The sequence below is a fragment of the Sapajus apella genome, unplaced genomic scaffold (genome assembly GCF_009761245.1).
Source record: "Sapajus apella isolate SASKATOON/1434 unplaced genomic scaffold, GSC_monkey_1.0 scaffold3, whole genome shotgun sequence".
Classification (NCBI taxonomy): Eukaryota; Metazoa; Chordata; class Mammalia; order Primates; family Cebidae; genus Sapajus; species Sapajus apella.
Genome location: NW_022436943.1, coordinates 63,201,586 through 63,229,120, shown reverse-complemented (window position 1 = coordinate 63,229,120; position 27,535 = coordinate 63,201,586). Strand labels below are relative to the sequence as shown.

The following is a 27,535-nucleotide window of genomic DNA, read 5'->3' as shown; positions in this document are numbered from 1 at the left end:
AATAGGTATGATATTAAGAAGGGGAAGAGAATTGATTTTTTTAAAAAGCTGAAACATAAACTTCCTTATGCTAATGTTACAACTGGAAAATCTAAAAGAAAAATCCGGCTCTAACATTGTCTACGTGAAATACGTGGTAGAAGTCTGTCTACCTGTCATCTTTAAAAAAAATCTCTTGGCAGAACATTTTTGAAGTCAAGATCACTCCAGCTCACATAAATAGCAATGATTACTGCTGGCTTTAAATTAGAGAGCTTACAGTTGCCTTCTTAGCAATTTTAGTAGTGAGAGAATTGCATAGTGCTTAGTCAGAGTGCCTTTTGGGTGGGAGTGGTACAGTAATAATGACACACTTTCATTTACTTTGTAGACATTACAAGAAGCGGTGCCAAGGCCGAATGCGGAAGCACGTGGGAGACCTGTGCCTGCAGGCGGGGATGCTGCAGGACTCGCTGGTGCATTACCACATGTCGGTGGAGCTGCTCCGCTCTGTCAATGACTTTCTGTGGCTTGGAGGTAAGATAAGCTGATGAAGGCGATCTGATGTGTAATTGTTTCAACCGTTACTTGAAATGAGAGGAAACTGAAAAAGGAAGTCCCCAAAAAGGAGGGATGAGGGAGGAAAAGCAGCCAGCCTTTGCTGGTTGCCATGAGCAGTGGCCTGGGGTGCTTCCCTGCCGTATCTGCTGCCCTCCGCCCGTCCTGCTGTGCGTCCTCTGAAGAACACCCTGCCCACGCTGTCCCGCTTCCTCTGTTCTTAGCGCACCTTGCCCTCTGCTTTGGATGCCGTTCCCATGATCTCCACCTCATAGGCTCATCCCTCAAAACCTCTTCCATGTGTCACATGATGAATGGATAAACAAAATGCAGTATGGGAATACAGCGGAATATCATTCAGTCATGAAAAAGAAGGAAATTGTGACACCAGTGCAGCATGGGTGAATCTTGACAACTCTGCTAAGTGAAAGAAGCCAGACAGAAAAGGCCACAGATTGTTGTGATTCTGTTTATATGAAGTGGCTAGAATAGGCACATCTATAGAAGCAAATCTATAGGCAAATCCGTAGAAGGTTTTAGGGGCTGGGAAGTGGCTGTTAATGGGCATGAGGTTTCTTTTTGGGGTGAGGAGCGTGTTCCAGAATCAGATAGTGGTGATGGTTGCAGTTATGAATATTCCAAAAACTGCTGAATTATTTAAGTGGGTGAAGTATATGGTATGTGAACTCTGTGTCAATATTAAAAATTAAAAAAAGGGCAGGAGGAAAACATACTTCAAAGAACAGCCGGCTCTGATCCCCCTGGGCAGTCGACTGAGCAGGCACTGTGTCTGACCTGTTGCTGACCCTTTGTGCTGGAATTGGAGGTCTGTGTGTGGTCTTCCCTTGGGGACTGCGTCTCCTGGAGGTGGGCCTGGGAGGTCTGGACCGGCTGTATCCACTGCCTGACAGGTTGCAATGTTCTCTAAATGCTTGTTAAATGAACGATGTGTGAAGAAGAAATGAAACAGGGTTCTTTTGTTGAAGTTAACAGTATAGCAAGGACACCTGTCAGCCACTTATGAGAATACAAGTCGGAATGAAGTCATGAGGTGAGTTCTATAACAGAGGTTTAATGAGGTGCTGTAGAATACATTAAATGTAAGAAATTCTTTCTTTTTTTGGGATGGAGTCTCTCTCTGTCATCCAGGCTGGAGTGCAGTGGCGTGATCTTGGCTCACTGCGACCTCTGCCTCCTGGGTTCAAGTGATTCTCCTGCCTCAGTCTTCTGAGTAGCTGGGAATACAGGCGTGCACTACCATGCCTGGCTAATTTTTGTATTTTTAGTAGAGACGGGGTTTTACCATGTCGGCTGGGCTGCTCTTGAACTCCTGACCCCAGGTGATCTGCCTGCCTTGGCCTCCCAAAGTGCTGGGATTACAGGCATGAGCCACTGTGCCCAGCCAAATATAAGAAATACTTTAAATGGCCAGGTATGGTGGCTCACATCTGTAATCCCAACACTTCTACCAAAAAATAAAAAAAAAATAAAAAAAATTAAAAAACCTCAGTTCACCTCATTTAAAAAAAAGAAAAGAAAAAGAAAAAAAAAATAAAAAACATTAGCTGGGTAGAAACCAGCCTGAGCAACATAGGGAGACCTCACTTATACAAAAAAAAAAATTAAGAGACATTAGCTGAGTGTGGTGGTCTGTGCCTGTAGTCCCAGCTGCTTGTGAGGCTGAGGCAGGAGGATGGCTTGAGCCCAGCAGGTCAAGGCTACAGTGAGCCATCATCACGCCACCGCACTCCGTCCTGAGCAAGAGTGAGACTTTGTCTTTTTTTTTTTTTTTTTTCTTTTTTTTAAAAGATGGGGTTTCACCATGATGGCCAGGCTGGTCTTGAACTCCTGACCTCAGGTGATCCACCTACCTCGGCCTCCCAAACTGCTAGGATTACAGGAGTGAGCCACCGCACTCGGCCAAGACTTTGTCTTTTAAGAAAAAACAAAAACAAAACTTAAAATTGACTTAAATTTAGTTTTTTTTTTTTTTTTGAGATGGTGTCTTGCTCTGTTGCCCAGGCTAGAGTGCAGTGGCGAGATCTCAGCTCACTGCAACCTCCTGGGTTCAAGTGATTCACCAAGTAGCTGGGATTATAGGCGCCGCCACCGCACCTGGCTAATTTTTGTAGTTTTAGTAGAGATGGGGTTTCAGCATCTTGGCCAGGCTGGTCCCGAACTCCTGACCTCGTGATCCACCTGCGTCGGCCTCCCAAAGTGCTGGCATTACAGGTGTGAGCCACTGTGCCTAGCCCAAATTTAGTTTTTTAAAGAGGCTAGAGAAATAAAAGTGGGGAACGAAAGGGAGTAAGAATTAGGGATAAAAAGAAAAGAGAAGCAGATAAAGGATTAAGAGGGATGAGAAAGAGTGAGTTTTACTTGGTTTTCTTGAGAGAGTGCTGTCTCCCTAAGTTCTCCTTGTTGTGTCAATTGGAGAGTAAGTGCATCTCCCAGCGCACTCTGAGACTAGGGCCTGTGCAGCAGGAGCTTCTTCAGAAAGTCTGGGACTGCCCATATGCCTTCCTCATGCCGCGCTGGACTGGGTCCGGAGGGCTCCTGAAGAGTCCATGGAGAGGGATGGTACTGTGTGCCCTGGGCCTCTTCCATGGCACACACACTTCCATGGCCTCTCAAAAGTAGACAGTGGAGCTTTCCAGAAGCTACTTATGCCTGACATCACAGCTGACTGAATGTAGAAGCAGATAGAAGATCCAGCTGACTTGTATTAACTCTGACATTAAAGGAATGTGTCAACATGTATAATGCCATTCCTCCAGTATTTTATTTTTGTTTTGGAAAATAATTATTTTTCATAAAAATGTTAATGCATGACAAACTTATTATTTAATTTTTTAATTTTTTTGAGACAGAGTCTTGCTCTGTCGTGCAATGGCGTGATCTCCGCTCACTGCAACTTCCACTTCCCAGTTTCAAGCGATTTTCTTGCCTCAGGCTCCCAAGTAGCTGGGGCTGCAAGTGTGCGCTATCAAACCTGGCTAATTTTTGTATTTTGAGTAGACTCGGGGTTTCACCATATTGGCCAGGCTGGTCTTGAACTCCTGACCTCAAGTGATCCACCCGCCTCAGCTTCCCAAAGTGCAGTGATTACTGGCGTGTGAGCCACCACGCCAGGCCTATTTTAAAAGGAATTAATACATAAATCATTTTCTCAGTTTTAGTTTCCAATATTGTAAATGTCTACAGTGTGACCCACATCACAGAAAAAGCTCTTTGTGATCCTAAGTAATTTCTAAGAGCATCAAGGTGTTTTTAGACCAAAAGTTGAAGGACCACTGAATTAATGGATAAAGATGGTAGAGACACCTTACAAGGCCTGTGGCATAGCTCAAGATTATTAGGTTGTCACTGCCGTGAGAGAAGTGGCTGTGTAGTGAGTTGATACAGTTGCCTTTGAGGGAGAGGTAGGTCTACAGTCCCAAAGGAGCAGGTGCCTCTGGGGTGTATGGTCTGGAAAGGCATTCTGGTCTCGCTTTGGTGCTATTACTTTGAAATATTTTCAATCCAGGGCACTTTCTGTTATACATTTCTGTAGCTCCAAAACCTGGGGCAGTCTGCCACATGGTCTGTGTAGGAGGGCTGGCCACTTGAATGAATGAATGCAGAGGCTGGCCTGTTTCACATGTGCACTCAGCCCTGCAGGGAAACCTTGAGTGTGGTGAGAGTGTTCTGTGTTGCCTGCCTTGACGTGGGCATGGGAAAGACCATGGCAAGTTCCCATTTGCAAAAAACTAGTGATCTTTAGGTTTGATCTTTGTTGTGGGAGAAAAATGGGCATTTCCAAATAATCCACCTGTTGAAATTACTCTTGGCCACTGCAGTTTGAACTAATGATGGGCCACTGACTTAACTAATGCTGCTGGTTTTTGGCTTTTGTTTTCTTAATGCCTAGCTGCCCTGGAAGGATTGTGTTCAGCTTCTGTCATCTATCACTATCCTGGTGGAACTGGCGGTAAGAGTGGAGCTCGGAGGTTCCAGGGCAGCACACTTCCTGCAGAAGCAGCCAACAGACACCGGCCAGGTGAGCTCTGCCCTTTCCCCAGCCTCTGTTCATTTGCAGTCTTTAAAGAAAGCAGACTCATTTATTACTTTTTTCTTTGAGTTAGCACTAATGTTTAAATAAACTGTAAAATCTGTTGAGTCAGAAATCTTGTGTGAGACATTTTGTTCTGATTTTACTGAATACTTATCAATCTTATTGAATACCACTAATGGGTTAGAATGATTGGTTGATTTCTGGAATACTTGCATAAAATTTCCTGGTAGAATGGACTTGAGGTTCTGTGTCTAAGTCTTTTTTATAATTTTATGTATTAGGGGAAGCTAGTCCTAGAGGTCAATTTTAACAGCTGATTCAGGGCCTGGGAGTGATTTCTTATTTTACTGGCTGATGAAGTTCTCTGAATGAGTTGTTTGATTTGCTTATGCTTGGTAGCATAAGAAAATGAAGAGTGGGCCGGGCGCGGTGGCTCACACCTGTAATCCCAGCACTTTGGAAGGCCCAGGCGGGTGGATCACGAGGTCAAGAGATCGAGACCATCCTGGTCAACATAGTGAAACCCCGTCTCTACTAAAAATACAAAAAATCAGCTGGGCATGGTGGCGCATGCCTGTAATCCCAGCTACTCAGGAGGCTGAGGCAGGAGAATTGCCTGAACCCAGGAGGCGGAGGTTGCGGTGAGCCGAGATCGCGCCACTGCACTCCAGCCTGGGCAACAAGAGCGAAACTCCGTCTCAAAAAAAAAAAAAAAAAAAAAAGTGAAAACATTTCCTGGGCGGAGCAGATGCACGAATGCTGAATGAACATGAACGTTTTGGTCCTTGAAGAATGAACCTGCCTTTAATGGCTCAGGATTTAGTCATCACGTTGCAGAGCTCACAAAGATTGTACCAAATAATGCAGAGCTCCAGGCCATACAGAAAACTACCAGGAATGTTTATTTTATTTTTATTTTTTTGGTCCATGAGATTTTTGTATATTTTTCCCTTCAAAGACCAAAAAAATTAGTTAATGTGTATTGGATGGGGAAATGTGCTGCATTTTTTTTTTCCATGAATTGGATCATCGCCTGTCATCAGCAGAGAATGCAGAGACTGCCTTCATGGGCTAGTGACTGTAGCCACACGGTCTGAAGCCGCACGCCCTCTGTGTAGATTTGCTTAGATGAACTGTAATGATTCTTGAAGATAATTTTATCATTCTTTAGTGGGACATTCCTCTTGGTGACATCTCAGTTATTGAAGAGGAAAGTGAGGCAGGCTGAGGGTGCTGTCCCAAGCCTGAAGTTTAAACAGGCAGGTCCCTGCTGCTTGCTTCCTGGCTGTGACCTGACTCGGATGCACCCCCGTTGTGTTCACCAACTGTATTTACTCCTTGTGATCATAATCGCTGTCTCCGGCATGAGATAGCAGTGGTTGAAGTTTCACTGTTTTCTCTAGTCAGCAGCCAAGTGCTAACATCTCCAACACACCCAGAATGGTGAAAGCAGGTTTAATTTTCTCTTTAAAATAAAGTTTTCTGGGGTGGGCGAGGTGGCTCATGCCTGTAATCCCAGCACTTTGGGAGGCTGAGGCAGGCGGATTGAGGTCAGGAGTTTGAGATCAGCCTGGCCAACATGGTGAAACCCTGTGTCTACTAAAAATACAAAAATTAGCTGGGCCTGGTGGACTTATGCCTCTAATCCCAGCTACCCAGGAGGCTGAGGCAGGAGAATTGCATGAAACCAGGAGGCGGTGAGCTGAGATCGCGCCACTGCACTCCAGTCTGGCGACAGAGTGAGACTTTGTCTAAAAAAAAAAAAAGTCTTCTGCTCCTAGGAGTGCCTGGCTGCCTTCCTTTCTTTCTCTCTCTCTCCTTCTCTCTCTCTGTTTTTCCTTCCTTCCTTCCTCCATATTCCCTTCCTTCCTCTTTCTTTCTCGCTCTGTCTTCCTTTCCTTCCTTTTCCCTTTCCCTCCCTCCCTCCTTACCCCCTTTCTTTCTTTCTCTCTCTCTCCCTTTCCTTCCCTTTCCCTCCGTCCCTCCTTCCTGTCTCTCTTTCCTCTTTCCCTCCCTCCCTTTTTCTTTTTCCCACCTTCCTTCCTTCCTTCCTTCCTCTTTCTCTTCCTTTCCTTCCCTTTCCCTCCCTCCCTCCCTCTCTCTCTCTCTCTCCCCCTCTCCGACTCTCCCTCTATCCGTCTTTCCCTCCCTCCCACCCTCTCTCTGTCCCTCTCTCCCTCTTTCCCTCCCTTCCACTCTCTCTCTCCCTGTCTCCCTCTTTCCCTCCCTCCCTCCCTTCCTCTCTCTCTCTCCCTCCCTCCCACCCTCTCTCTCTTCCTCCCTCCCACCCTCTCTGTCTCCCTCTCCCCCTCTTTCCCTCCCTTCCTCTCTCTCTCTCTGTCTCCCTCTTTCTCTCCCTCCCACCCTCTCTGTCTCCCTCTCCACCTCTCTCCCTCCCTTCCTCTCTCTCTCTCTCTCTCTCTCTCTCCCTGTCTCCCTCTTTCTCTCCCTCCCACCCTCTCTCTCTCCCTCTCTCTCCCTGTCTCCCGCTTTCCCTCCCTCCCACCCTCTCTCTCTCTTTCTCTCTCTCGCTCTCTCCCTTTCCCTCCCTCCCACCCTCTCTCTCTCCCTCTCTCCCTCTGTCTCTGAGATGGACTTTTGCTCTGTTGCCCATGCTGCAATGCAATGGCACAATCTCGCCTCACTGCAACCTCTGCCTCCCGGATTCAAGCAATTCTCCTGCGTTAGCCTCCGTAGTAGCTGGGATTATAGGCACCTGCTACCACACCCAGCTAATTCTTGTATTTTTTGTAGAGACAAGGTCTCACCTTGTAGGCCGGACTGGTTTCAAACCCTTGACCTCAGGTGATCCACCTGCCTCGGCCTCCCAAAGTGCTGGTATTACAGGTGTGATCCACCACACCTGGCCTAAGAGTGCCTTTCATTGGAGGTGTTTAGATGTTTTTTTTTTTTTTTTTTTTTTCCTGTATTTTATTTTTTTAAATTGTGGTTTGAAGAGCTGTAAATGTGTTGAGACTGTTTCACTGATGTGGTGGGTAAGACTAGAAACTTTTAGGGTCACATTTCATTTCTTCCCTTTCCTAATTATAGGCAAATAAAATTTAAAGACATTGAAACACTGCTGTGTCTGTAGTAGAGAAATGTCTTTATTTAGATTTGCATAGAGTAAAAAACTTGGGAACTTTTTTCTGTTGAAGACAGTCTGTGGGGAAGAATATCTGGTGACAGTGACACTTACATGAGAGGAGAAAGGGCAATGGGACTGTCATTTAGAAACTTGGTAGGTTGGGCATGGTGGCTCATGCCTGTGATCCCAGCAGTTTGGGAGGCCATGGTGGGAGGATCACTTGAGGTCAGGAGTTTGAGACCAGCCTGGCCAACATGGTGAAACCCCGTCTCTATTGAAAATATAAAAATTAGCCAGGCGTGATGGTGCATGCCTGTAATCCCAGCACTTTGGGAAGCCGAGGCAGGCGGATCACAAGGTCAGGAGATCGAGACCATCCTGGCCAACATGGTGAACCCTGTCTACTAAAAATACAAAAATTAGCTGGGCGTGGTAGTGTGTGCCTGTAGTCCCAACTACTCAGGAGGCTGAGGTGGGAGGATTGCTTGAGCCCAGGAGGTTGAAGTAGTGAGCTGTGATTGTGCCACTATACCCCGGCCTCAATGACAAAGTGAGACCCTGTCTCAAAAAAAAAAAAAAAAATTTAAGAAGCGTGGCAATGATTTGACTACCTTCAAAGCAATACAGTATCCAGATCTGTTAATGGACATGATCTCAGGAACAGATATGCCATCTCATCTTGGATATTAATCTTGAGATGAGTATCCAGGTTTGCAGTGGCAGCCTCGTCTCACATCAGGAGTCTGTGGCATCTGTTTGAGATGAAGACCAACCTGATGATTTAACATCCTCCCCTGTTGTTTCAGTAGCAAAACAGCAAAAATGCTGATGTCAGTCAATATCACTGTAACCTGAGCAAGTTGTTTAGTGTCTTTTTGCCTCAGTGTTCTTCCTTTCTTTTTTTTTTTTTTTTTTTGAGTCCAGGTTTTGCTCCTGTTGCCCCAGGCTGGAGTGCAGTGGCGCAATCTTAGCTCACTGCAACCTCAGCCTCCCGGTTCAAGCAGTTCTTCTGCCTCAGCCGCCCCAGTAGCTGGGATTACAGCTGGGATGCTTTTTTGTATTTTTAGTAGAGACGGGAATACACCATGTTGGCCAGGCTGGTCTCGAAATCCTGTCCCCAGGTGATCCATCTGCCTCAGCCTCCCAATGTGCTGGGATTACAGGCTTGAGCCACCGCACCTGGCTGAGTTATCTTAGTTTAAAATACAGTTCTATAGTTTCTACCTCTTTTTGCTTTAATTCTCCTTTTGTTTTAATTTTGTTTTAAACTTCACTTTCACAGTATTTCAAAGATTGGGACCACTAAATCTTAATCTGGAGACTTGCATATTAATCTGTAAGTCTATAATTAATGGACTAAACTTATTTTAAAACTTAATAGGACATTTTGTAATTAATCCAAAAGGAAGTACTTATCATGGACTTGTAAATATTTCTTTCTGGTCATTTCTACCTTTTGTACTGCCATCATTATCAAAATAGCTGTACATTATTCAGTACCTATTGTAGGCCAGTGGATGTGCTAAACGCTTCACCTAAGTTTTACCTCACCACAGGCATTTGAAGGTAGGGACTAGTGCCTCCATTTTGCAGGTAAGGGGACTGAGGCTGGGTAACTTGCTCCACATCCCTCAGTGGTGAGTGGCAGAGTTGGGATTTGAACCTGGGTTGATGTGATTACAGAGTGTGTATTCTTAAGGGCTCCTTGAATCAGCCTCCCCTTGACTGGCTGCCTGAAACTCTGTGAGTTCATAAATGTTGGATTTTAGTGGTCTAAGCCTGACTAGGCCTTAAAAGAAGAAACATTGTAAGAATATGAGAGTGGCATAGGTTATAATTGTGCCTCGTCACAAATGTTTTATTCTCTGCTAACAACCTAAAAAGGTAAGATTTTAATTTTCTTTCTAAGCATGAGAAACAACACATTAAAAATAATTATGTGTCAGGTGTGTTAACGAGGAAAAAGAAAAAAGAAATAAAATTAAAGAGAAAAAAATGATTATAGTGCAAAATAGAAGTGGTTTTAAAAATACAACCATTGCTAATGACCTACTGCTTGTTTTTCTCTAGTGATGCTGGCTAAGGGAAACTGTTATATTGAATTGGTGTTAGGCAGTCTTTTTTTTTTTTTTTTTTTTTTTTTGAGACACATGTCTATGGTATGTTTAGGCTGGACTTGGACTCCTGGACTCAAGCAGTCCCCTTGCCTCAGCCTCTCCAGTAGTGGGACCACAGGCATGCACCACTGTGCCTGACTTCAGTGTACTCTTTAGAATGGAAGAGAAGATTAAGTTAGTGAATTTTGACAGAAAATAGAAATATGTACTCTTTTCTTTGTTGATGATGATATGTAAGTTTTGTGGGACTTTGGACTTGTCAGCCTTGTTCTTTATGGTCTAAATCTATTTCCTCATGTGTGAAATTAGTATAATGCTATATACTTTGTATGGTTGTGAGAGTTAGATACCATGGGTACAAAGCACCCAAAAGGGGCTCCATGAAAATTAGCCGGTGGGTCAAAGCCAGGTTCAGCAGCTTGCACCACTGGCCACTGGGGAGGCTGAGACCAGAGGATGTTTGGGCCCAGGGTGCAAGGCCAGCTTGGGCAACATAGTGAGAACCTGTCTTTAAAAAAAAAACGATCAGAGGCTAAGGTGAAGTTACAAAGTTATGGCTCTATGCAAATGAAAACTAGACAAAGTTATATTTCTATGCAAACAGAGACTTGGCCCCGCCAGTTTCCCATCTGCCGTGCAGAAATGGTCAAAGGGAGCAGCCTGTTGTCTCTTTGTCACTTAGTTGTGGAAAGTTAGGGCTTTCCTTTCAATTTAGCTCTAGGAAGTTGGCGTGGAACAGCCTTAGGTTCCTTGCCTCTAGACCCTATTCTCCTGTCTTGAGCTTTTTTGTGATTGAGAAAATTTTGTTTTTTTTTCTGTATCCTTAATAGATGGAAAAAAAAATGTTGATTTGACATCAGTCACTTTCTTTTATAGAGTGAATACAAGGGGACATTGTTGAATAGATTGTTTTGTTTTGAGACAGAGTCTTGCTCTGCTGCCTAGGCTGGAATGCAGCGGCACAATCTTGGCTCACTGTAACCTCTGCTTCCGGGGCTCAAGTGATTCCTGTGCCTCAGCCTCCTGAGTAACAGGAATACAAGTGTGTGCCACCATGCCCAGCTAATTTTTGTAGAGATGGGGTTTCACCATGTCGGCCAGGCTAGTCTTGAACTCTTGAGCTCCACTCTCCTTGGCCTCCCAAAGTGCTGAGATTACAGGTGTGAGCCACTGTGCTTGGCTGATTATGCTGTTGCAATATGTAAATAAATGTGTTTGTGTTTCAACAAAATTGTATGATTAATAGTTGCAAGTTCTTTGGGAAGTATTTTTTTTTGTAAGACTCTTAGGTTATTTACTGATTGAAATATACAGATGTGACTTTTATGATTATAGGATTGGTATAGATTAAGGTGGCTTTTGGTATAGTGCAAAATACAAGGACTAGGAGGAAGCTTTGCTGCTGATGGCTAGAAGAACGAATTCTCTGGATATCAACATCACTACCTGTAAAATAAAGAGAGTGGCCCAGATGCCCGAGTTTTCTTCCTTTTAAGATTAGTTTCTGTGAGCCTTTGTCGTCTGTTTACATTTAGTGGTGTTAAAAGTTTTCAGATTAAATGCTGAATACTGTTCCCTTCCTCGAAGCAGATTTCAGTATGTGCTAGCTAAGCTTTTAGTTATGGTCTCTGAGCATCGTATTTTAAAAATCCCCGTTGATCATTTCTTATGACAACAATTACATTTGTTACCTTTTTTTTTCCCCAGCAACCTGGAAAGACCTTTCTGGCCATAGGTGGCGCTGTTGTACCTATATATATTTTTTTCATGTCCTAATTTTCCTGTTTGTGAAAGAAGACTTAAACAAGGCTTCCTTCATTTGAATTTTGTTGTTGTTGTTTAATGCTTCTGAATAGCACTATGCCCATTATATTTGTATACCTGGAAAAGTATTCTAGTTATCTTATTTTTATTATGTCATTTCAGCATGAAAATTTCAGACATGCAGTGTGGACAGTGGTGAAATTGGACTTTTCTTCCAGTGTTAGAAACCAGTCAGCCATGATTTATAAAAGCGATAGAAACCATCTGGAGCACCTTAAAGCTGGAAAGAGTCTTGAACTCCCTGAGTATCGGAACTGCTTTTGTGTGTTTGCTAGTGGGTGGTATTGTGGTATCATGGAAAGCCTAGTTCAGCTGGCTTGTGTTTGAATGCAGGTGCCACAGTTCTTTCTCAGGTGCCCCCTTCCCCCGCATCTATGAGTGGGGGCTGCTACTTTCTGATTTGTAGAATTGTGAGAATTAGAATGTGTGCAAAATATTTAGCATCGTGGTCATCTTATAAAATATCTCATGACTGTTAGCTATTGCTTTATATGAAGTCATTTTATAGCATTTGGAAATTACTAAGGCATTGGAATAAGAAAAATGTTTTCATGAAGAAAGACTCAATTAGGAAATGAAGGAAATATTTGAGGAGTCAGTAGTTCTTATACCTGTAATTTAGCTGCAGGGTTAGAGACATGGCTGTTATACAGGCATCTTGACCCTACCTAAGCCACATTTATTATTGTGGAATAATAAATGTTGGGGCTTAAAGGGGCCCAATAATAACACTCCTGTTTTCTTTTTTTTTTTTTTTTTTTTTGGAGACTGAGTCTTGCTGTATTACCCAGGCTGGTGTGCAGTGGTGTGATCTCGGCTCACTGCAACCTCTACCTCCTGGGTTCAAGCAATTCTCCTGCCTCAACCTCCCGAGTAGCTGGGATTACATGTGCCTACCACCACACCCAGCAGATTTTTGTATTTTTAGTAGAGATGGAGTTCAACCATGTTGGCCAGGCTGGTCTCGAACTCCTGACCTTGTGATCCACCTGCCTCGGCCTCCCAAAGTGTTGGGATTACAGGTGTGAGCCACTGAGCCTGGCCCAGCACTCCTGTTGTCTTCAACAACCAATTAAGAGATGGGACAAGAGTAAGCAGGTAGAGAATCAAAATGTCATCCTTATTAGTGATGAAACCACATTCACTGCCGGGCGAGGTGGGTCACACCTGTAATCCTAGCACTTTGGGAGGCCACAGCTGGTGGATCGCTTGAGCCCAGGTGTCTGAGACCAGCCTGGGCAACATGGTGAAATCCTGTCTCTATAAAAAACACACAAAAAATTAGCCAGGTATGGTGGCGCATGCCTATAGTCCCAGCTGCTCAAGAGGCTGAGGTGGGAGGATCGCTTGAGCCCAGGAGGCAGAGGTTGCAGTGAGCTGAGATCTCGCCACTGCACTCCAGCCTGGGCAACAGAGCAAGACCTTGTCTCAAAAAAAAACAAAAAACAACCCCAGATTTTCCATGAACTTGAACGATGTATAAAAATGGGCATCGTACTACTGTATCCAAGATCTGGTGGCTGCAGGCCACAGCGGGCCTTCCTTTGAGGGACTCCCCCCTGTCAGACATAGGCATGGCGGAGCACAGTATCCTGTACACTTGCCAAGGGTAGCACCCAAGAGTGAAAGAGGAGTTCACGTGCTCAGCTTGTGTTCCAAACTCACTCATCTCACAACTCACCTCACTTGGGTGGGGGAGGAATGGGGTAGGCAAGAGGTGTGTGTTGCTTAGGACAAAGCCTTTATTATGGAAACCAGAGGACCGGGAGCAAGTGCTCTCTTTCCCCTCAGTTTAAACAGGTCAGGGGTAACAGTTTTTCTCTTGTTAACAGAGAAAGATAGCCTTTGCGATTTAGACTAGCAAGGAAGTACAAAGGGTGATTAGAAGGGAGATTTGTAAAATCACTGTCACAGATAACATTTTCATTTTTTTTGGACGAGAGGACAAGGTCTCACTCTGTCACCACAGCTGGAGTGTAGTGGCACGATCTCAGCTCACTGCAACCTCCGCCTCCCAGGTTCAAGTGATTCTCCCGATTCAGCCTCCCAAGTAGCATGGATTACAGGAGCCTGCCACCACACCCGGCTAATTTTTTGTATTTTTAGTAGAGACGGGGTTTCACCGTGTTGCCCAGGCTGTTCTCAGGTGTTTGAGATCATCCTGACCTCAAATGATCTGCCTACCTTGGCCTCCCAAAGAGCTGGAATTACAGGCATGACCCACCATACCAGGCTGGTAACATTTGTTGAATACTTAAAATGTGCTACACATATTTTATTTATTTTTATTTTTATTATTTATTTATTTATGCATTTATTTTTGAGACAGAGTCTCACTCTGTTGCCAGACTGAAGTGCAGTGATGTGATCTCTGCTCACTGCAACCTTTGCCTCCTGGTTCAAGTGATTCCCCTGCCTCAGCCTCCTTAGTAGCTGGGACTACAGGCGCATGCCACCATGCCCGGCTAATTTTTTTGTTTTTATGTATTTTTAGTAGAGATGTGATTTTACCATGTTGGCCAGGATGGTCTCAATCTCCTGATCTCATCATCCACCGGCCTCAGCCTCCCAAAGTGCTGGGATTACAGGCATGAGCCACTGTGCTTGGCCCTTATTTTTATTTTTTGGAGATGGAGTCGCTCTGTCACCCAGGCTGGAGTGCAATGGTGAGATCTCGGCTCCCTGCAGCCTCTGCCTCCTGGGCTCAGGTGATTCTCATGCCTCAGCTTCCTGAGTAGCTGGGATTACAGGTGCCTACCACCATACCCAGCAAATTTTTGTATTTTTAGTGGAGACGGAGTTCAACCATGTTGGCCAGGCTGGTCTCAAACTCTTGACCTCAAGCGATCCACCTGCCTCTGCCTCTACACACATTTTACATAAACCAGTTTAACCCTTTAATTTTCACAACAACCAGATAAGGTGGTTACAGACATGGAAACTGAGGCATTGAGAGGTTAAGGAACTTGACCAAGGTTATGGAGCTAGTAGGCCGGTGTGGTGGCTCGTACCTGTAATCCCAGCACTTTGGGAGGCCAAGGTGAGCAGATTACGAGGTCAGGACTTCGAGACAGCCTGGCTAATATGGTGAAACCCTATCTCTGCTAAAAATGCAAAAAAAAAAAAAAATTAGCTGGACATGGTAGTGGTCACTTGTAGTCCCAGCTACTTGGGAGGCTGAGGCAGAAGAACTGCTTGAACCTGGGAGGCGGAGGTTGCATTGAGCTGAGATGGCACCACTGCACTTCAGCCTGGGCGACAAAGCGAGACTCCATCTCAAACAAGACATCCTGGCAGTCTCACTGAGCCCCAGTAGACTGGCTTCAGGTGTTTAGAGGTGTCAGCATATCTATAGTTCCATGTGTACACCTATACATCAGTCAGGGTTTGGCCAGCATGGAAAGGGTGGGACAGAGAGCGTGATGCAGCAGTGGCAGTTGTGTCCTGGCCACTGGCCACAGAGTGTGCACTGCAGTTTGCATTAATCATTTGTGTAGGCAGCGGGTCTCTCCTTGTAACAGAACTTTGGTCCATCAGATTCATCTAGAAAACTCCTGCTCAGAGAAAATGGAGTTTTCTAGATGAACTTGATTTGTATTTCAACAAAATACAACTACTGAATTCTGCTTCAGGGAAGGGAGTGGCATTCAGTACCCGATCTGAACACTTTAATGCCCCTAAATATAAAGAAAAGACAGAGGCTCACAGAAGCTAATCTTAGAACAGGAACAAACTGAAGCACTGGCCCCCTCTCTTCATTTTACAGGCAGGGGCGATTGTGTGGGGCTTTGCTATTCAGGTGTTAGGATCCTGCTGCACAGGTGAGAACCACTAGGAAAGGGCCTGGAAACCAGCATTTGGTATGTGAGGGCATCCTCTGCAAGGGTCCCGAATGAGACGTGTGGAGTTGCTTTCTGCTTACCTCCTGCCTGTGATTTGGCCTTGAAGAGAAAATGTGCTGATTGTTGAATCCTGCCTGATATTTTGGTCTGATTGATAATTTTGTGTCTCCTATTACATTAGTAGTTAAACCTCCAGCTTTCCTACATCAGTCTCTTATGAGTTTGGTTAATGTGACATCAGTCCACTAGAGGCTGATGATACTAATAATCAAATGACTGATGATTGTGACAATGACTCTGAGGCATCAGAAGTTTCATTCATATCCCCTATTTAAAAGACATGGTGAAGTATACTATATTTGACCAGGTTCTTCAGAGAACAGAATGTTTGTAGGATTATCTGGAAATCCAGACTTCCTCAGGGTTCCGTGCAGCTTTGTGTCTGCTCAGTGCAGACCTGGGACCTGGTGTCATGGTGTGTGTGATGGCGGGCTTCCCTTGTCTCCTCTGGGTTTCAGTCTCGCCATATGCAGTGAGGGTTAATATCTGTTTATTTTGTAGGGTTGCTGTGAAGGTCATATATGGTATTTGTCAAGCATCGTGCTTGGCATAAAGGTGTTACTCAATGGAAAACACCTGTTTTTTATTTTAATGGTGGCTTCAAGATTGCAGTAATTTTTAGTCTGCATTTACAAGCAGAGATGGGTATATACAAAATAACTCTAAAATACCACCGTAATCATGGGGCCTTGTCTCTGTGTAGACAATTGAATAAATGTGCTATTTCCATAAGAATATATTATTGAGACACACCTTTTTGAATCTTCTTAACATGTTTAGAAATGAAAATAGCTAATGATAAACATGACTCTTGGAACCAGTACCTCTTGGGGTGTGTTTTGCCATGATGGGAAATTACGGTCTATAGAGAAGTTTAATTGGATCACGCAGATATTTTTATAGTTTAGCAGACGACCAAGGCTTTCAAATTTTCTTTGTAGTAATGAAAATGGTTTTGTATTTTAAACTAACTACAAAGCAAGCTTCTAAAAGTTAGAAATCTTTAACTTGAAGTGTCCAGTAATTGTGTGTGTGTGTGTGTGTGTGTGTGTGTGTGTGACAGAGAGAGAGAGAGAGAGAGAGAGAGAGAGAGAGAGAGGGTTATTAATATTTTAGGGGGGTTGTGAAAAATTCCATAGAGCTTGTTTAAGAAGAGCTGGGAGGCTGGGCGCGGTGGCTCACGCCTGTAATCGCAGCACTTTGGGAGGCTGAGGTGGGCGGATTGCCTGAGGTCAGGAGTTTAAGAACAGCCTGGCCAACATGGTGAAACTTCATCTCTACTGAAAAAAAAAAAAAAAATTAGCTGGTCATGGTGGCACATGCCTGTAATCCCAGCTACTCAGGAGGCTGAGGCAGGAGAATCGCCGCACTCCAGGCTGGGCAACAGAGCAAGACTCCTTTCTCAAAAAAAAAAAAAAAAAAAAGAAGAGGTGGGAGCATGAACATAGAAAGTGGGAAGGGAGAGAGGTGAGGAGGCACTTAACAATTTGTTCAGGGTATGAGTAATAGTAGCTTTTCTTTTCTCTTTTTCTGTCTGAAGCAAAAAGGCACTAAACTTGTAACACATTGTTTCTTGGAATTGCTTTTCTGATCAGTTACCAGTTTCTCAGATTGTTGTGAAGGCTATTTGAATTATGAAATGTGTTTTAGTAGTTATTTTTAAAAGCAGTTTTGTTTTCCAAATAAAATACCATCATCTGTTCTTTCTTCCAGGGGCACAGGAAGTTCTCATTGACCCAGGTACATCATCTATGTGTTTAGTTTCTTTTGGTTATTTTTTTAAGTGCTTGTTTCATGGCGATGTGAATGAATGGCTAAAATTTCTGGACGATGATCTTTGGAACATTCTGATTTAAGTCACTTTAAATCAGAACTGTTAAAAGCCTTACGATTGTTTGGTCCTTGCTTGATGGGCACCCCGTTGCTTTATGTTGTCTGTTGGAGAGGAGGCTTCTTCCTCTAGCATGGCTAAGTGAATGATTTGAGAATTGTGCCTTTAATTCTCTGAATGCATTGAGCATGTTTGTCCTGTTAATTTTGGGTTCATTTGTAATCATGACTTTGCTGTGATTTGTGGCTTGTGCTCCCCCCTTCCACGTGAGTTTGAATTCTCTACTGCATTTCGTCTGTGTGTTCTTAGCAGGGCAGGAAATCTTGTATTTTCTACAGAGGCAGGTTTTTCTTTCCCCTCGTAATATCTCCTGTAATTAATACGGCAAAAATCTCTTTTATTATAGGGCTTAATTGTTTCATGATGAGCTCTATTATTTTCTGACTTAGTGAGAAAAAATGACAGGGTAAATAATACAAAATGAAATCAGCCTAGAATGGAGCTCAGACGGCTGCGCTCACACAGGCTCTGTGATAACACGTTCGCTGTCGTCTCCTCTTGGCTCTGAAACAAAGCAGCCTCTGGTTTGCAGACGTTGGTTTTTTTTTTTTTTAAGACACGGTGTCACCATGTTGGTCAGGCTGGTCTTGAACTCCCAACCTCAGGCGATCCGCCCGCCTTGGCCTCCAAAGTGCTTAGATTACAGGCGTGAGCCACCATGCCTGGCCCCAGACGTTGGTTTTAACGTTTGCATCCACTCCTTTCTTTAGGCTGGTGGCTAAGCTTCCTGATGGGGTTTGTTGAATGTGTAGAGAAAGGACAACAGATGCCGGGTGTGGTGGCTCATGCCTGTAATCCAAGCACTTTGGAGGCCAAGGCGGGCGGATCGTCTGGGGTCAGGAGTTCAAGACCAGCCTGACCAACATGGTGAAAGCTTGTCTTTAAAAAACAAAAAACAAACAAACAAACAAACAAAAAAAAAAAAAAAAGAGGAAGGACAACAGATGCTTGGTTTGTTTTCAGGATACCCGAGTTGCTGATGAGAAAACATTTGGGGGCAATGCCTTATGCCACCGAGGAGCTGAAAGCCCCGCCAACACTGATGACAAATTAAATAGCTGTTCAATGTACTGGTGTTTGACTGATACGAATTGCTGAGCCGCAGCCTGGCTGGTGTTGCCTGCTATAAAATACTGAATTCTAAGTCAGTCACGGTGGCTCACACCTGTAATCCCAGCACTTTGAGAGGCCGAGGTGGGCGGATCACAAGGTCAGGAGTTCAAGACCAGCTTGGCCAACATGGTGAAACTCCGTCTCTACTAAAAAAATACAAAAATTAGCCAGGCATGCTGGCAGGTGCCTGTAATCCCAGCTACCTGGGAGGCTGAAGCAGGAGAATCATTTGAACCCGGGAGACGGAGGTTGCAGTGAGCTGAGATTGCGCCATTGCACTCTAGCCTGGGTGACAAGAGCAAGACTTCGTCTCAAAACAAAACAAAAACTGAATTCCAGTGTGTCAGTCACATGAGTTGTAGGAGAATTAGATGTATACACTATGTAGAAGTAGCTTAAAGCTATAAGAAAAATCAGTCGTTTGTCGAGATAAGGCATTTTAAAAAGATTTCTGAAGCTTTCAAGGTAAGGTTGTGTAGGGATGGAACTGAGTGTGGAGTGCTGGGAGGAAGGTGGGGAGCTTCTGTGGGGCTTTGCTATTCGAGGGTGCATCCAGATCCTGATGTAGCGGTGAAAACTGCCAAGAAGGACCCAGAAACCAGTGTTTGGTGTGTGAGCACATCCTCTGTAATGGTTCCAAATGAGAGACGTGTGGATCTGACTTCTCTTTACCCGTGGGAGAGGGAGTGAAGAGAATGAGATGCGTCCCAGTCCCACATTCTGGTTCCTGCCTTCAGGCCACCCCAGTTCCCGCTAATGCCTTCTGGCCTCTGCTAGCGGGGACTTCTGCATCAGGACTGACTCGCCTACTGAAATCATATCTGTCTTTCAAGCGTTGGTCCTTTCTAAACCCTTTCAAATGTGTTAGCCGTGACTGCGCTGGTAGGGAATCTTCCCAGCTCCTAGGAGCAGTGCAGTTTGATTCTCCACAGCCTCTCTGTCCAAATAGCTAACACCCTCTCAGGGGTTATAAAATTGTTCAGCTCCTGGAAAACCCATTCACATGAAGCTATCACAGAATTGCATCACTTTCACTTTATTTTTGAGTTTTAAATGGACATAATGTTTGAAGCAAGCTGTCGGAGAATTCTTTTCCTACCTGCTTTCCCCACCATTGTTTCCAAAACCAGAAGAGTTTCACGGTGTTCAGGGCTCCTCCATCTCTCATCCCAAGAACTAAGCTTCCCCCCACCCCGCATTTCTAGCAGTTTGGCCTTTGTGTTCTTTATCTGCAGTTTTAAAATGGAATGCTTCTTAAAACTCTTTTTTTCTTGTTATTTCTTTCCTTTCTTTTCTCTCTCTCTTTTTTTTTTTTTTTTAAGACAGGGTCTTACTTTGCCACTGAGGCTAGAGTGCGGTGGCTATTCACAGGCACGATCCTAGCTCACTGCACCCTTCAACTCCTGGACTCAAGCAATCCTCACACCTCAGCCTCTGGAGTAGCTGGGACTACAGGTGTGTGCCACCATGCCTAGCTAATTTTTAAATTAATATTATTTTCTTTTTGAGACAGAGTCTTGCTCTGTCACCAGGCTGGAGTGCAGTGGCATGATCTTGGCTCACTGCAACCTCCACCTCCTGGTTCAAGTGGCTCTCCTACTTCAGCTTCCCAAGTAGCTGGGACTACAGGTGCACACCACCATACCCAGCTAATTTTTTTGTATTTTTAGTAGAGATGGGAGTTTCACCATGTTGGCCAAGATGGTCTTGATTTCTTGACCTCATGATCTACCCGCCTCAGCGTCCTGAAGTGCTAAGATTACAGGCGTGAGCCACCACACCTGGCTGAATTTTTTAATTTTTAAATAAAGATGAGGTCTCTCTGTGTTGACCAGGCTGGCCTTGGCCTCAAGCGATCCTCCCGCCTTTGCCTCCCAAAGTGATTACAAGCATCAGCCACCGTTTCTGGTCTCTCTCTTTTTTTTTTTTTCTATTTCTAAACATTTCATGTACATTCAGCAACTACTTTACATACAATGATCTTTTGGATAATTTTAGTTGACATGTAGTTGCTTTCTCCATTTTCATGTTGAGGAGAGTTTCTTCCTCCTGTAATAAAAATGAACAATTTGCACTTATTATGTGAGAGACACTGTTCTAAGGCGCTTTTTAAAAAAAAAAACTAGTTTTTTTTTTTTTTTCCTAGTACAAACTTAGGGCTCTTTATTCAGGCAGTAAAGTAAGGAACAGCAAAGTGGGAGGGCTACACCATCACCACGGCAATAGAAAGCCTCAAAAACATAAAGTCCCTCGACTTCTGTCGGGTAGACTCTTTCTAGCTCAGGAGAAACACATTTGAACTGGCTGAGAACAAGGCCAGGCAGCCTGGCCACACTGTGGAAGGACGGCTGGGTGCGCGGCCTCCGGTCAGTCCTGGAAGTGCTTGGTGAGGGCTTCCAGCAGCTCCTGCTTTTCAGCCCACTCTTCAGCCCGTATGCCTGGCAAGCCTCTTTCAGCACGGGCACAGTGAACTTGCCCAGCGTGCCCTTGCTGATGTGGGTCTTCAGCTCTTCTTCTGAATACTCCACCTCGGGCCTTTTGCTTCTGGAACCTTCATTATCGTGTTTTCTCTTGGTAAGTTTCCCTTCAGGATTGTAATCTGGTGGGTAAACAAGCTCCTTAAATTCATCCACCAGGGATCCCAGTCTTTTATTCATTGCTCTAACCTTGGGTAATGTCAGGTCCACTGCTTGTTCAGGCTCCATCAAATCCAAGGCCAAGGCCTCCAGGTTCCTGAAGTGCTGCTGCAGCACGGGCTTCTCAAAGCTGTCACTTCCTTCTCAACAATAGCCTTCATCTTGTCCACCTGCTCTGGAGTTGCCATGATTTTTTCAGTAAAGGGCATCTTCCTTTTATCATCAGCAAATGGTAAAAAGACCAGCTGAAAGCCTGGAGGAGTGACCTGAATTTTCTGGTCATCCAACTCCTCATCCTGTGGCACCAAAGCCACAAAATAAGGGGGGATGTTCCTCCGGGGTGTATATCTGCACAATGCTGCAGCCTCCTTCTCCAGACACTTGATGAGCAGAGCACTGAACAGGGTTGAGCTCCCAATCACCAGCGACTCCTCTGGGTACACGAACAGGGAGGGTCTCAAGTAATGGCGCTTATTCAACATTACCAAGGGCTTGAAGCCCCTGAGCATCAAACCTGGATCATCAAATCATTTTAGCTCTTCTGTTTCCCCTTCCTCCAGTACAATCTGACGACTCCCATAGATCTGTGACCTCTTGGTACCGCTAGGCAGAAGCAAACCGCCTGTGCTTGTGTTAAATGTCTGGGCCTTGGTTTTCACTGGTTCGTTTGTTTCCCGATAGAGTTTTATTGGAGAAGGCCTGAGAGCCTTCTGGACCAGGTTATAAATGCCAACAGAGATCACTATATCTTTGTTGAACTTTAATCTGCTAAGTGCTCACTTCCTGGTCTCCTTGGCGCGAACCTTCCACAACAGGTCTTCTAGGTTGCTGGATTCCTCAAAGTGAACCCTGAGGTCCTCATCCTCTGCTATGCTGATAATATCTCTGTAGAACAAGGATATGTCAAAGCCCCCAGGTTTCTGCAGGTGCATCAAGTCAAGGGAGATGCCTGTATCTGGGAGGTCACTGGCTTTGGTCCTGGCCTCGCTGGCTTTGGCACTGTCATTGCCGTGGGGGTTGTCTTCATTGGTGAAAAGCATGGTCCTCTTATGACTCATCTTAAACTGGACATCACTAAAGAGTTGCCACAGACCCACAGCACTTCACTGAGTGAGTAGTCAGATCAATGGCCCATCAGCTCTTGGAAACGTTTTTGTCCCTGCTACCCCTTAAACTGGTCAAGCTCTAGAATTCGTTTTGCACCTGGATTATCCAACTCCTCTAAGACGTAAATATTTTTAAAATTCACTGAATTTTTGTCTTTCTCGGTACCTTAGAACACCACTGCCAAGAGATCTCGATCACTGCTTACGATCTTACTGATGTACACACTTTGGATACACTGCATGCTCATGTCGAGAGTCAACTCATCTTCACTTTGAGATTCAAACATAGCCCTGGAGGCATCAACCAAAAAAATAAAACTATCTCTTCCTGAATATTTGTAGTCTCCACTTCCTTCAAGGTTCTCCTCTTCTTGTTCTTCTGCTTCTTCATCGCCTTCAGTTTTGTAATGGGACTCCCACCCTGACATGTTGGCTACTGCTTGCTTTGGCGCAGGGAAGCGACCAACTGGGACAGAACAACAAGCTAGTTTTAATACAACTTACCTGTTTAAATGGTAAAATGCAGTCATTTTTGTGTATTTACAGAGTCACCCTCACCACAGTCAGTCTTAGGACATTCTTATAACCCCGAGAGGAGGCCGTCGCTCTCCATTGCTTACATCCTTCCCTGAACTCCAAGCAGCTGCTAAGCTACTTTCTCTATTATTTGCCTATTCTGGACATTTCATGTAAATGGCATCATATATATAATGGTATATTGTCTTTTGTGACTGGCCTCTTTTCACTTATTGTAATGTTTTGAGGTTCATCCATATTGCATTGTGTCAGTATGCATTGCTTTTTCTTCTTGCAGAATAATATTCCATTGCATATATGGGCCACATGTTATTTTTCCATTCCATCAGTTGATGGATGTTTGTATCTTTTGTACCTTTTGGTTATTATGAATAATGATGTTATAAGCATTTGTGTAGACATATGCTTTATTTATTTATTCATTTGAGATGGAGTTTCGTTCTTGTTGCCCAGGCTGGAGTGCAATGGTGTGGTCTTGGCTCACTGCAATCTCTGCCTCCTTGATTCAAGCAGTTCTCCTGCCTCAACCTCCCAAGTAGATGAGACTGCAGGTGCCTGCCACCGTGCCTGGCTAACTTTTTGTATTTTTTGTAGAAATGGGGTTTCACCATGTTGGCCAGGGTGGTCTCGAACTCCTGACCTCAGGTGATCTGCCTACCTCGGCCTCCCCAGGTGCTGGGATTACAGGTATGAGCCACTGCACCTTGCCAGTAACAGTTTTTAAATTTATTCTCTATAAGGGCCTTTTATCTGATACATGATTACCAAAGTTTGTCTTTCATTCTGTGTGTTATCTTTTTATTTTCTCTATTATGGTGTCCTTTGAAGCATACCAGTTTTAAATGTGGATGAAATCCAGTTTATGGTTTTCTTTGTTGCTGTGCTTTTAATGTCGTATCTACGACTTAAGGTGCTCTATATAAACTTTCCACTAAAGCAACTGAATCTGCACTGTTGTCATCCCTAGTCTATAGATGGGTAAACTGAGGTGCAGGAAGGTTCAGTGACTCGCCAAGGATCATTGCTAGTAAGTGGTGTTGTGGCGTTCAGACCCTGAGTTGGACCCAGGATTTATCCTCTTAACCACCGCACTCTATTGCTTTCTATAGGGAATCATTTATTGGAAATTCTTTGCTCATTTGATTTCTTGACCATTTTTTTTGGTCACGAGGGACCTCATCTCTTCATTCACCTTGCAGAGTTGAGCATAGGTTTATTTTTGGTCTGATGTAGGTAGAATTATTGCTATCAGTTAATTTCTGCATTGCTTACTCTGCAGTGATGATCGTTACTAGTTGACATGACAAAGTCATTTAATCCCCTTCTGGACATCACACTAAATAAAAGTAGCGTCATGACTACAGAAAGCTCAGAGACTGTATTTGATTGATTCCAGGTCATTAGCTAAAGGAGACAATCCCCAGTGTTGACACAGATTGTAAACCCTTCCAGAGTAGGGTTGTTTCTTTTTTCCCTGTTCTTCACTCAAGCAGTGTCTGGCATAGTGCCTCATTGTCCAGCGGATTAGCTAGAGCATGGCACTCTTCAGTCACTGTGTACAATGATAGAATTCTTACAACAGTATCTGTTGTTAGTTTCACAAGGGAAAAATTGTAGAAATACCTCTCAGATGTATTAAAAAAGCCTGGAATTTAGAAAAGACTTCCAGAAAACATACAAAGGCATTTTCACTACTTTTAGATATATTATAGATGTATTATATAGGTTACACAACAGAGTAAATTCATTAACTAGATTTGACAAGTTGCGTAATATTGTTACCTGTCATAATTAAAATATTCTGCCTCCATTAAAGTAATTAGTGTCCATGAGTAAACAAAAATAAGCTAGCATTTATGCGCGGCTGGGGGTAGACTTTATATATATATGTGTGTTCATGCATGTATTTCTGTCTTTCAGAGCATTTGGCAGCTTTTCAACAATAGTCTAACTTTAGAATTCTGTTTAAAAAATTGGCTGGGTGGGGTGGCTGATGCATGTCATCCCAGCACTTTGGGAGGCCGAGGCGGGTGGATCATTTGAGGTCAGGAGTTTGAGACCAGCCTGGCCAACATGGTGAAACCCAGTCTCTACTAAAAATACAAAAATTAGCTGGGTGTGATGCTGTGCGCTGAGGCAGGAGAGTCACTTGAGTCTGGGAGGTGGAGATTGCAGTGAGCCAAGATCGTGTCCCTGCACTCTAGTCTGGGTGACAGAATGATACCCCATCTCCAAAAAAAAAAAAAAAAAAAAAAAAAAAATCACTGTGGCTAGTACACTTTGGACTGAGTTTATCCTGTCTTATATACAGAATTCCACTGTCTCCTAGGTAGAGGTTTTCTTTCATCATATTGAGTTAGTATCTGAATTACAGGAGCTGTAATTTCTTGAACTCTGGCCTTAAGTGAGTCTCTTGCCTCAACCTCCCACAGCACTAGGAATTTAGGCGTGAGCCACTGTACCTGGCTGGAGCTGTAATTTCTAGACCTTTGCCTTTCCATGTATTTAAAGTTGCCTATCAAATGATTTTCCCTTTGTTTGTTGGGTTTTCATTAGTCAATTATAACTTTTGAAAATGAATTTGTTTTTATATGTTATATAAATTTCCCTAGGAATTTGATGCTTTTAAGTTTTCAATTTGTGAAAAATTTAAATATACTCTTATATAAGTTATTTTTCTCTAGATATTTGTTTACCTCTTTATAAATTCTTTTCAAGGAGTAGGTGTGCATGTTTAAAAAAATAACTTGTACATGTAACAAACCTGCACGTGTACCCTTGAACATAAAAGTTGGAAAGAAAAAAAAGAAAAAAATATAAAAACAAAATCATATTTTTCCATATTGTAAAAGTCATCTTCATTATAGAGAATTTAGAAAATTAAGATAAAGAAAATAAATAAATTAAAAAATTACCCATACCCCCCCCCCGCCCCAGGTAAATTGTAGTAAATTTTGAAATTGGGAAGTGTAAGTCTTCTAAATTTGTTCATTTCTTCTCAAGATAGTTTTGGTTATTCTGGATCCCTTGAATTTCCATGTGAATTTTAGGATCAGATAGTCATTTTCTACAAAGAATTTAGATGGAATTTTGATAGAGATTATGTTGAATCAATCTGTTGATCAGTTTGGAGAGTGTTGCCATTTTAAGAAGATTACATCTTCTAATTCATGGACATGGGATGCCTTTTCAACATTTACCTTCTTTAATTGTTTGTTGACAGTGTTTTGAGTTTTCAGAATATCATTTTATAGTTTTTTTTGGGTTAAATATACTCCTAAGTATTTTATTCTTTTTCATGCTATTGTAAACAGAATTGTTTTCTTAATTTCATTTTCACATGATTCATTGCAAGTGTATGGAAACACAATTTTTTGTGTATTGGTTTTATATCCTTCAAATTTGCTGAACTCATTTCTTAGCTCTAATCATTTTTTAGGATTTTCTATAAGCAAGATCATGTCATCTGAAAAGAGAGAGAGTTTTTCTTCCTTTCTAATTTGGATGACTTGTCTTATCCTTGATTGTTGGGGGAGTCTTTTAATATAAAGCATGATGGTAGATGTGGATTTTTCACAGATGCCCTTTAGCAGATTGAGAACATTCCCTTCTATGCTGAGTTTGTTGAGTGTCATCACGAAAGGGTGTTGAATTCATCAAATGCTTTTTTTGTGTCTATTGAGATGATCATGTGGTTTTGTCTTTTATTCCACTCATTTTCAGACATTAAACTAACCTTAGATTCCTGAGCTGAATCCCACTCGTTCATGTTGTATAAGCCTTTTTATATCATGCTGAATTCAGTGTGCTAGTAATTTTATTGAGGATATTTGCATCTGTATATATATATATTTTTGAGATGGCATCTCCCTCTGTCGCCCAGCCTGGAGTGCAGTTGCGTGATCTTGGCTCACTGCAACCTCTGCCCCCCAGGTTCAAATGATTCTCCTGCTTCAGCCTCCTGAGTAGCTGGGACTACAGGAATGTGCCACCAGACCCAGCTAATGTTTCTATTTTTAGTAGAGAGACGGTTTTACCATTTTGGCCAGGCTGGTCTTGAACTCCTGATCTCAGGTGATCTACCCGCCTTGGTCTCCCAGAGTGCTGGGATTACAGGCGTGAGCCACTGCCCCTTGCCTTGCATCTATATTCATAAGTACTGTTGGTCTGTAGTTTTCTTTTGATGTCTTTTTCTGGTTTTGGTGTTAGGGCAACATTAGCCTCATATAATGAATCAGTTAGTGTTCCTTGTTCTTATGTTTTCTGGAAGAATTTATGAAGAATTGGTGTTAATTTGTCCCTAAATATTTGGTAGAATTCACCTTTGAAGCCAGTTGTACCCAGCTTTTCTTTCTGGGAGATTTTTTGATTATTGATTTAATCACTTTTTATGGGTCTATTTAGATTTTCTAGTTCTTCTTGAGTGAGGGTTAGTAGTTTGTGTCTTTCTGGGAATTTGCCCATCTCATCTAGATACATCTATATCTATATCTGTAATCTGTATCTGTATCTACATATATATATATAAAATTCATTGGCATATGATTGTTCATAATATTGTCTTGCAATTTATTTCTGTAAGGTTGTTAGTAATGTCTGTTCTTTCAGCTCTGATTTTAGTAATTTGATTCTTCTTTCTTCTTGGGTAGTGCATAACTGTGTGGTCATTTTAAGACTGAACTTTCGGTTTTGTTGGCTTTTCTCTATTGGTTTTCAATTCTCCATTTCAT

At 43.3% G+C, this 27,535-nt stretch overlaps 1 protein-coding gene and 1 pseudogene across 5 annotated transcripts in view; one reads left to right on the top strand and one right to left on the bottom strand.

Annotated features, from left to right (window-relative positions):
* TRAPPC9 (trafficking protein particle complex 9) overlaps positions 1 to 27,535 on the top strand; it is a 701,893-nt gene that overhangs the window by 25,682 nt on the left and 648,676 nt on the right. For 3 of the 4 annotated variants that reach the window (XM_032246663.1, XM_032246652.1, XM_032246671.1), the window contains 3 exons: positions 371 to 516; positions 4,448 to 4,576; positions 17,236 to 17,262. In XM_032246663.1, the coding sequence (XP_032102554.1) occupies positions 371 to 516; positions 4,448 to 4,576; positions 17,236 to 17,262 (302 nt within the window). The remainder of the gene's footprint in view (positions 1 to 370; positions 517 to 4,447; positions 4,577 to 17,235; positions 17,263 to 27,535) is intronic. The other variant, XM_032246659.1, reaches the window with a different exon arrangement.
* On the bottom strand, positions 20,669 to 22,748 carry LOC116529157 (annotated as a pseudogene). The gene has a single exon (XR_004259413.1). The product of XR_004259413.1 is annotated as an X-ray repair cross-complementing protein 6 pseudogene (transcript).